Genomic DNA, 10,926 nt, shown 5'->3' with positions numbered 1-10,926 from the left:
ATTGTAAAACGTGTCCTTTTTTTTTTTTTTTTTGCCGCATTCCAGTTTGACGTGGGAGAGATTTAACCTGCACTTCCTCTGGTCTATTTATAATGGTGTCATAGTCCTGCCTGCACTTTGATACTCACACAGACATGCACGACAACACACACACACACGGCCACACACACACCCACTCTCCCACACACGCCCACACACTTCCCTCTCAAACCCCCTCTACTCCCTCAGCTGTCTCAGCGGAGTAGAGATGATCTCCAACATGTGAAACTCTCGACGCAGGGTAGACTGTAAACTGTACCTAGATGTACATGACTCCAACCAAGCGTGGTTTTAGTGCTCAAAGTATTACCCTATCTTGTGTGTTTGCCTCCTCATAAATCGTCTGAAAAAAGGTAGAGAGATAAGTGGAGATCAAGGCCACATTGGCCTCAGTCTCAGCACTTGGCTGCAAACCAGGCCTGCTCTGCTCTCCAGCGTTTCCAAACAGGGCCCAGCTGAAAGGAATGTCGATGTGGGATAGGCATATCTCAGAGAGAACATTTGACTGTAGATTAAGAGGTTGCAGGTTTTAATCCCTCCCCCCCCCATACTGCATGTGGATTTGGAATCAAATCCCAAATGAATACATTAGAGTTAATACATACACGTTATTACCCTACATAGTGAGTGCTGGGTCCATACCTGTTCCTGGTGCTCTGAGCCTAGCCGGCTACCCCTGACAGCTGGGTACGAGCGTGGCATGGACCCTTCCATCCTCGCACCCTCCAGGGTGGCAGCCACAGAGGGTAGGAGACATGGACCTAATGCCCTGGCCCGGGGGGTTTGGCGGGCGGGCTTTGGTGATGGAGGGGGGGGGGGGGGGGCTGTAGTGAGGCATCTGACTCAGTGGCTCAGCCACAGCCACATCAAACACTTGCTGAGTGCAGGGGGTGAGGGGGGTAGGGTCGGGGGCAGGGGGTGAGGGGGGTAGGGTCGGGGGCAGGGGGTGAGGGGGGTAGGGTCGGGGGCAGGGGGTGAGGGGGGTAGGGTCGGGGGCAGGGGGGGGGGCATTGTGGGTGGGGGCAGGGGGTTGAAGGATGGAGGGTTTGGGTGTGAAAGAGTGGAGGGGGGTGGTGGAGGGGCGAGGTGGTGTTCTGGCCGGTCAGTGTGGGCTTGCTCTCATCTTGGCTCCACGACTAAGTGGTGGTTTCTCTTCATACCAAAGGGTTCACAAACAGGGAGTCTCAGAAACACCGGTGAGGCGTCCAAAACGTGAAGGTTATTTACGGAGTCTAGAACTTTCCCTGCCCAAGTCTGTACAATGGACATCCACGATGAGGAGAACAGAGCGGGCTAGCTCAGAGTAAATTCTGATATGACATCATTTCCTGTGTCACAGACAGGAAGAATCCTTTGAGGGAGATTTTTTCTTGTCTTTGGGATTTTTCCCTTGTCTTATTTGAGGTGTTCTTTTATAGGTACTGATCTGTGGACATCTGTAAATCTCTCTATGACATTACTTGTCTTAAATAAAAAATAAAATTTGTATTTGATCATAGTAGGCCATACCCACTGCTGTGGTCGGTGTACAGCCAGTAGAATCTGTGTGAGTTCCATGTGTTAGCCAGATAATCCTGCTAACATGATGACCTTTCCAGGAAGTGTTCAGATGACCGGGGTGATTACAGGGGCCAGGAGCAGAAACCACAGCACACACACACAGAGCTATCTCTGACCAGGCAGCTGAAGGTTTGCCGTGTCACCGTCAAATACGGTCAAATCTTTGGACGATAATAAACTTGGTTTATTGGATGATTGTTTCTCTTTAGATGTTTTAAATACTATCAAGCTGGTTTGGTCTATTTCATCTAGTTCATTTTTTTTTTTTGGTGCAATTTCAAATCCAGTCTAGTCTAGTCTTATCCAGTCTGGTCCAGTCCAATCTAGTCTAGATACCAGATAACCTGTAGCCAGGAAACCAGTCCAATGATCTGTCGTTACTGACTGCTGTCCAGAGATGGACCACGCCGCTACTTAGCAACCATCGTCTGTGACAGCTATTCCACTTCCTGGTAACAAACATGACCCCCTCTCCCCCCCCAAGGGGCATGTAGCATGTTCTGTACCAGGTCTGAGGGTGTAAGGTCACATATCCGTCACCGACAACATATCACAATGTCAGCCAGTCTGCACGGACGGTTGACATTAAATATGGAGGGATTCAAACCCTGTCGCACGGTCGCTGAAAGACGCCTCTTCCATCTCAGTGACTAGCCTCTTCCTCACACCCCATGTGGTGGTGATTCGTTCAGCTTACTCATGTTACTCGTCCAAACAAATTAATATTTCAAACGGGCCGTTGAGAATTCAGCGGCAGTGGTGGGTGACACCCCCAGTCTGTGCTGTGTTCTCTCACAAAGGAGCTCTCTAAAACTAGACTATTTTAGGCGGCCATTATCTACTGCTTTCGCGTTAGCGTCACAGGCCGTCCACACAGAGGAAGTCCTTGGTGTCATCCACTCGGTGCGCTCGCCAACCACAATGAAGGCTCTGTCTGGACCAACCGTCCTCTGACATCAGAGACATGTCAGTGACAAACTTCTGAGTGAGCTCTGGTGTAAAGAAACGATACCAGATGCAAGATTTCGATTTAATTCAACTCACTTCATTAATCCCAAAGAAGATTCCTAACCCTATCCTCAACATTTCTAACCCTAACCCTATCTCAGTGCAGGTCTTTATTGAGAACCAGAGATTAAGATCCACTGGTAGCAGATTTACCCTATTCTGACCAGTTTTGCTCTCAAGATACCCTGATTATTCAGACCACCACTCACACACCATGGTGATGGGTGTGGATTGTGCATGAAGTGTTCTACAAATCAGTTTAAGTGGTCAGGAACTGGACCCAAGAAGAATCCATGAGACGCTGTCAGTGCTGTCCTCTAGTCTACAGGGGAGAGCCCCCCCCCCACTCCCTACACCTCCTCTTCCACTTCCTCTGCCCCCCATCCCCCCCCCCCCCCCCCCCCATCAGCACTTCGTCCGAGGAATTCTCAGCTCCTCCCATGCAAAAACACAGCCAATGCCAGCTCTTTAAATCACCGTTAAGGACACCTCACACAGGCCTCACTTCAGGAATACTATCGTCTTGATTTTCTATCGTCTTCATCGGACTCTTCGCATGTTAGCATGGCGGTAGCCATTTCTGCAGATGTACACGTCATTGTCAAAAACAACATTCACGTGAACAAGAGCAGGACATCCTATTTCCATCTGAAACCACTACTAGGATTATTATGGGATGTTTTCTGTAGCCCGTTCTCCGACACACACGCCGAGGGGACGTGTGGGGCGTCGCTCGTCGTGAAAACCAGTCGGCAATGCCGAGACCCCGTCACGAGCGGTCGTGTAGACACTGAATGACGCGAAGACCCAGAGGAGACAGTGGAAGGAACAGGAAGAAAGAGATAGTTAAAGTCACTCTTGACTGCAGGACCTAAGCGAGGGAAGCTGGGAGAGGCGCCAGTTATGACTGCAGCGCTTAAATATAACCCCACTCACATAACTCAATACAGAGAGCCTGGGGAGAGAGACAACTTCACTATGAATGAGAGCCACCAAATGTCAACTGATTCACTTACACATATGCTGCGTTCTCAGCTCCACAGTTGAATCACAAAGATTACATTTATTTAAGAGTTTGAGTGTACCTTGGCAGCTTTGATACAAGTCTGTGTGTAAAAAACACTTCAGATCGTTCACATAGATTTCATTTATAACTGCATAAAAGGCGAAAGCTTCACAGAATAGAATGTGTTGTCAGGTGGCTGAGCGGTGAGGGAATCGGGCTAGTAATCCGAAGGTTGTACAACTGACGTTGTGTCCTTGGGCAAGGCACTTCACCCTACTTGCCTCGGGGGAATGTCCCTGTACTTACTGTAAGTCGCTCTGGATAAGAGCGTCTGCTAAATGACTAAATGTAATGTAAATGTAGATGTGTTGTGCTATGACATTTGGCGGCTTGGTTGGGTGTTTTGGTCTGCAAGTCAGCTGATCCAGGACCAGATTTAGGCCATGGCCTCTCCGGATCAGGGTGAGACTATGAAGAGGAGATGACCTCTGACCTTCCCCCATCCCCTGAAATACTAGATGGATGGCTTTAAACAAAGCACCAGAACCAGGTCAGAGCAAATGCTTAGTTAAAGCTCATGCATGACCCATTGATATGACGGGCATCTCACAAGCTTCTGTAAGTAGGCCTACATACTAACGCACGCAGTGCTAGGTCTATTGTACAAAGATGATTTGCTAAAAGAAAACAATTCCTGAGCGCGCGTGATTAAGACATAGCAGAGGAATGAGTCAAGGGCAGCTGTGTTTCTCCGACAGGTTCCTGCTTCTCTCGTTCCTCACTGTCAGAGGAACACAAAGAGATGGGTGGCCTGCTAAAAGTACAGTATGTGTGAACCTGACACGGCCTGGTCCGCTGTAGTCTTTAAGGAGACGGCGCTCAGCCCTGAACGAATACGGAGAAAACAGAGAAACTGTTAAACCAAGACCGAAAACAAATTATGGAACACATGTATTGACACGCAGTTCCAGTTTCTTGAGCTAACAAATATCTGGCTTTAATGCCAGAGAGGGATTGAGACAAGACAAATCCCAGCCCTAGTCATCGTGTATGGATTTAAAGTCTCAACAGTGGGATTTCCTCTGCTTTAGTCAACAGCCAGAAACGTTGCTGCTGTAATTTACCTGTCAGACGGAATAAGCGAAATCCCTCAGCATGTAAGGAGTCGTTTTATACAATGGCTGTCAAATACCATCTCGGAGTCGGCCTGGGCAATTATATTTATTAGCATTAAAACTCATAAACAGTCGGCTTTAAAGACACCAGGAATCCAGTTTGCCAGTAGATGAAAGGAGATCTAGTGTCAATAACAAGAGCTAATGGTGTACGACTCTCAGATGCCACATCATAGAGGGCTTGTAGTCTCTCTATTGTGGTCCACACACGGCGCCTCAGGCCCCATGATACAAGACACTAGTTATTAAATGACCAGTTGCTTCGGGCTACGCGCGAATTAGATTATTATGAAACGGGCGTAACGATTTTAATTGAGTCTACGCTGAACAACATCTCATTAACGTGTTCACCCTTTCCACTAATGCCCACCACACGTATTTACAAGTGTGTCCTAGTAAATACGCGTGGTGGACAGCATCCTAATTTGAGCTGCATGTAAGCAACCGACAGAACCCGACACCCGCGCGCACGGGGGTCGGGGGCTGAGGGGGGATAGTATAGCCTACTAGAAACATGCCTCGCGACAGAACATCTCCAAATCGCCTTCCGCGTTACTGAAATCTAACCCGTGGACATCAGAGGAATTACATAATCCTCGAGACATCCCAAGACTGCGAGGCTGCAAATGGAGCTCCAGGGGTGGTTTGGAGATGTGTGGACTGGCTCGTGTTACTACTTGGTGTTTGGTCTTGCAGAGGTCGAGAAAAGAAGGGCGGACACTTCGAAACGTCAGCGCGCTCTGAGCTATAAATCCCTGCAAACCGCCCTCTGCGCCCGTGTACACCCAGACAGCTGCACATCTGTGCCGTCAGTCCGCTCTGCTGAGCCCGCATGTGGACAGTTATCACTCTACTCTCGGACACACCACTTGGATATAAGAAAAATGGAGAATAGAAATTGCCCCTGTTTTTGGATACGATGTCAACGTCATAGACCTACTAAGGTTTGGAGATCATGAAAACATTAAGTGTGCCACGAGCGCGTATTTTGCTCTGAAGGATACAACAACAGAAGCTGTTGATTGTCTTTTCTCTCATTTCGGGTTGATAACACATTAGACTGTTCTCCGTAGAGGCGTCATTCCGTGTCCCCTCTGCGCCTAAGCGACCCGCTCGTGCGCCTGGAACGCTTATGTCTTCATCTGAACCCTTGCAGTTGGAGATGGTGGCTCTCTCTAGGATTTCCAAAGTGGAAACGTAGCATCTTATTCGTTTTCGACTGAGTGCCCAGGGAGAGCGCGGCAGCACTTTTGGCTATTCTCTTCAGCGCGTACCTGTGGAGAGACGCGTGCTGTACGGAGTCCAAAAGAAGCATTCTTCAAGCGTCAATTCGCTCTGAGCGTCATTCTTACTTTTCCTCGGACGTTGTTCATGAATTTATTCTTGGATGAACATCTCGCATCCTGGTTGTTTACGTGGAGATAGACAGTACGTACAACCTTTGGATACAACTGTCTGTAAATTACATTGGAACATTAATGCATCGCCGTGTGTGGATTTTGAAAGTGATATATATTACGGGTCTACATGGGCCAGATTTAAGGTAAATACATTATTTTCCGAGTTATTTGTGCTTAGTGGCTGTGGAGTTATATCTACGCGTTTTATATACAGCCAAGCTGTTGTGCAGTTGTTATTTCTTTTGATTGACGAATGTAGGTCATCAAACTATTGCTTTTAATACGCATTAGACGTTTTAATTTTGGCCTGAACAAATACTAAACAAGTTCCACAATGCAAAGACAATAAATAATGAATACAATCTCTGCCTCCTGCTCATCATCAATAATTCATTGTAAACTGTATTTACTTAATCTATTCATAATTTTCAACATTTGTGAATGTTACCGATGAGGGCAGACATTGCGACATTTAAGATGCAGTCAGTGCCGCTAAAATCACGTAAACACGAGGAATCACAATCTGGCAAATAAGGGGCATGTCCAAGTCATTATAAAATAAAATAAAACAGTTAGGGTGTGATTCATCTACACCCGTCTCCTTCTCTGCCTATCACTGGACGGGTTTGCGAGTGGAGATGCTGTATGAAACGTGATTTGACTTTATTCATGGTTGGAGTGCCACTGATGTTCATCGAACCAAAAAAAGAAAAGAGCGAAAGTAGGCCTACCCACATTTGGGATGTCGTATTTGATGGCCAACGCTCTATAATCCAATCGACAACCGCACGTTTGTGCAAAGGCGCTTGCTGTGCCTAAAGTAGCTGCCACCAAACGCAGTAACACGCTCTCGTAAATGATCACAGAAATAGGTCTAACTAGTTATTGTTATTATCGTAAAGTCACACGCTGATGGAATGGTGAAACATCACACACTAAGCCATAAAGTGGACACAGATTATTAAAACGTTGGAGAAAACGATTAACCTAATCTGGACGGGAAAAGGCATAGGCCTAGTCATTATTTGGTTCATCCCAGTAATGTTTACATAGCGTTTTTAATGTAGGCCTACATTACTGACAAAGGTTTTTATATTATTTAAAGTTGTTCCATTTAGAGGGGGGCAATAGGCCTACCGACAACTAAATAACAAAACAAAACAAACAATACGGTGTAGATATTTGACTGTCTTGCTCGAGCCTTTGCTGACTTCACGGTGCTTCTAAAGGCGCCAAAACTCGTCATGACTTTTTGTAAACATCCCAAATGCGTCATCCTTTATCGTAACAATGTTCTGTTAGATACAGTTCTGTTCTCCTTAATATTGTTTGGACCAATTGTAATATTATTTCTATAATATCGTCCAGTTTTAAGATATTTTAGAAAATGCCGAAAGCTCTTAAAAAAAAAAATGTTTTTACCTTCAGGACAACACTTTCAATGAAAGACTTAACTCATACTGTGTTCTGTCTTGTATAGATTCCTCCATAGGAACTGAGTCTAAGATGAAGTTATGGGATGTTATGGCCACGTGTTTGTTGCTCCTGAGCTCTGTCTCCACGCGCCCCCTGTACCAGAACCTTCCCTCCGCCCAGAGAGCTCACCCCAGGGACCACTACACTGAATCTCTGTCCATGTCGGTGGAGGAACCAGAGACTGAGTCCCTTAGTCTGCAGGAGATCTCCATGGAGGAGCAATGTAAGTATCATCGGCCTGGCTGACGTGAGGGAGGGAAGGGGCGACAGCTGTTCAGTGTCAAACATCTCCTGTTGTTTCCACGGAGTGACGTCGGACTTCTGTCTCGTGCGAGGTCAACAAGGTCCTTATCTTTCTCCGAGTCGTTCACAGGTCTGGTAGTGGAGGGCTCTTGGGGGGAGGGGAGGGGGGGAACCAGACAGGTTGAACCCCCTTAAAAAGGTGGGGGGCAGCCTGCCGTGAGGAACACCACAGTGGTGTGTCAAAACATGGAGCGGGGACAAGCGGAGCTTCCGCTCTCGTCCCGATCACAAGGCCCGGCGTCTCCACATTCCTGCTGCTGCCTACATTTACATTTAGTCATTTAGCAGACACTCTTATCCAGAGCGACTTACAGTAAGTACAGGGACATTGCCCCGAGGCAAGTAGGGTAAAGTGCCTTGCCCAAGGACACAACGTCAGTTGGTAGCACAGCCAGGAATCGAACCAGCAACCTTCTGATTACTAGCCCGATTCCCTAACCGCTCAGCCATCTGACTCCCCTGCCTGTGTTTACCTTCACCTCTGGCTCTCCCGTCGACTGCTGAGCCCATGCCCTCTCCTGGAGATCCGACGGGGCAGGAAAACATGGCGTGTTCGCCCGGCTAACGCGGTTAGAGCAACCTGAACCAGATGCGGATCAGAAGTGGGAAGGAGGCTGGAGGGGGGAGGGGGGGGAGGGAGGGGAGGGGGCCAGGGAGGAAGCCCTCCAAGTGTTTATGTTCATCGCTGAGTCCGCGAGGGCGAGGAATTACTGTTGTTTAGAAGAACTTGACACTGGCTTGTCTTCACACAGTAGTAAACCGAGCTGAGAGCTGCATAAGGAATGGAAATATTTAGAAACACGTTTTTTTTCCCTCCCTCACCTCATTTTGGTTTGGCGCCGACGTGACATCACCTTTACGTGTCTGTCAGTCCCCTTGTCTGTCTATCTGTCTGTCTGTCTGTCTGTCTGGACGTTTGTCTATCAATCTGCATGTGTGTCTATCTGCATGTTTATCTATCTGCATGTCTGTCTTTCTATATGCATGTCTGTCTGCATGTTTATCTGTGTTGATGTCAATGGTTGGAATAGAGGCTATTTCTGCACAGCTTACATGCACTAGGTGTCCACATTGGTCCCTGGCTGACTCATGCTGTAGGTGACAGGCTAGCTTTCAGTCCAATCAGGCGTGGCGCCTGCCAGATCATGTGACTCGTGACCTAGTAGTGAGACAAACAAGACATGTCTAGCCTTCTCTCAGCGGTTCCTCTAAACCTTCTCCTATTTAGCGATCACACGCACACATACACACACACTAAGTCCCTCAGGGAAACACACTGACTCAATCACTTACACATACTGTGCACACACACACACATTCAATCTCACACACACACACACACACACACACACACACAAATAAGCACCTGACATTTCAGCTGGCTAGTATGATTATTGTCACACAAATTGACCCGTTTAACATGATTGGTTTTGTGTGATCTGCAGGGTGGCATGTCAGATGTTTAGGTAATGTGGAGGGGAAAAGACGAGAGATGACTCTCAAATGGAGCCAGTATGTTTAACATGAAGATCAAAGGCCTCTCTTTTCCCTCCCTTTCTCTTCTTCCCCTCGGTTACAGACTGAGAGCAGGGTGCATGTTTTGAGTTTGCGCTACAATAAGTGTTCTAATAAAGGAAATCTGCTTCAACTCAATGTCACAACCCGTGTGATTTCCTGCGAGTCACTTTGAAGCCTCGCGCAAAATGGAAAGAAAAGAACGGGCCAGGGAATAAACCGATTAACGAAAAACATTAAAACAAACCGACATCGTCCCCCGACATTTGCTATTGCTACCTCCTAATGTCTGATAAGTGTTTGTAATCACGTGCGTTGCGGCTTTCTTCCTAACTGACTGTACTCCGTCTCTTCCAGATGACATCACAGGACCATACCCGGAGCAGTTTGATGACGTCATGGATTTTATCGAGGCAACCATCGGCCGGCTGCGACGGTCCTCCGAGCCCGACGGTGGCGCTAGAGGCAGAGGAGGGCAGACGAGGCAGAGAGGGGCGACAAACATGGACTCGGACGGGGGAGGAGGCAGAGGGCGCAGGGAGAGGAAGAAGGGACGGGGGCGCAAGGGGAAAGGGCGCGCTGAGAAGGAGAGGGAGAAGGAGAGGGAGAGGGAGAAGGAGAGGGCGGTTCAGAGCAGGGGCTGCCTGCTGAAGGAGGTCCACTTGAACGTGACAGACCTGGGGCTGGGCTACCAGACCAGGGAGGAGCTGATCTTCAGGTACTGCAGCGGGCCTTGCTCCGACGCCGAGACCAACTATGACAAGATCCTTAACAACCTCACCCACAACAGGAAGCTGGACAGGGACACGCCCGCCCGCACCTGCTGCCGGCCAATCGCCTTCGACGATGACCTCTCCTTCCTGGATGACAATGTGGTGTATCACACCCTGAAGAAGCATTCCGCCAGGAGGTGTGGCTGTGTCTGAGAGCAGATGATTGGCTGCTGCGAGCGTCGTGCGTCGGGTGGCAGTGACGTCAAGGCGCCCGAGAAGGCTGGGACAAAGACAGACAAGGGTGGAACCAGGGCAAACCTGGACTCCACTCTCCCACCTCCAGGACAGGGGCTGCTGCCGAACACAGTCCCCCAGCGAGGGCCCTTGTGGTGGGGCCGACTCAGAGCCCAGAAGGCCCTGGTCCTGGTGGACGGGGGCCTCTCTGCTATGGAAGGGCTGGCTTTGACTGACATTCATCACATACAGGATGAAACAGTTACAGATCTATCAAAGGGGAAATGACGTATTCTCACACAAGTCATTATTTACTTCCCTGAAACTCCAGACCAATACGGGACCGGTCCATCAAACAACTGATTCTGACACGCAGAGTCTTTCGTGTGTGTGTTTGGATCTCATAGATACTCACGGTTAAGCTTTCAGTGAGCGTGCGGCTACACCTACAACCATGCCTCCTCCTGAGCTGCTGAGAGACCAGACTGAACCGAGAG

At 48.5% G+C, this 10,926-nt stretch overlaps 1 protein-coding gene across 2 annotated transcripts; it reads left to right on the top strand.

Annotated features, from left to right (window-relative positions):
• Positions 1–7,679: 7,679 nt before the first annotated feature.
• Positions 7,680–10,408, top strand: gdnfa (glial cell derived neurotrophic factor a). 2 transcript variants are annotated; one of them, XM_067250864.1, is made up of 3 exons: positions 7,680–7,887; positions 9,840–10,056; positions 10,117–10,408. In XM_067250864.1, exons 1-3 carry the CDS (start codon positions 7,695–7,697, stop codon positions 10,406–10,408), a joined length of 702 nt encoding a protein of 233 aa, XP_067106965.1. In that variant the 5' UTR covers positions 7,680–7,694. The 2 variants fall into 2 exon arrangements, with proteins under 2 accessions (XP_067106965.1, XP_067106964.1); XM_067250863.1 differs by having other exon boundaries at positions 9,840–10,408.
• The last annotated feature ends 518 nt before the right edge of the window (positions 10,409–10,926 follow it).

The sequence above is a fragment of the Osmerus mordax genome, chromosome 14 (genome assembly GCF_038355195.1).
Source record: "Osmerus mordax isolate fOsmMor3 chromosome 14, fOsmMor3.pri, whole genome shotgun sequence".
Lineage (NCBI taxonomy): Eukaryota > Metazoa > Chordata > Actinopteri > Osmeriformes > Osmeridae > Osmerus > Osmerus mordax.
This window is presented reverse-complemented; position numbering and strand designations above follow the sequence as displayed.

Excerpts from the sequence above, each read along its gene's own strand:
- gdnfa (XM_067250863.1), top strand. The coding sequence starts at position 7,695 with ATGAAGTTATGGGATGTTATGGCCACGTGTTTGTTGCTCCTGAGCTCT. Across the intron at positions 7,888-9,839 it reads GATCTCCATGGAGGAGCAAT|ATGACATCACAGGACCATAC; the intron begins GTAAGTATCATC and ends CGTCTCTTCCAG.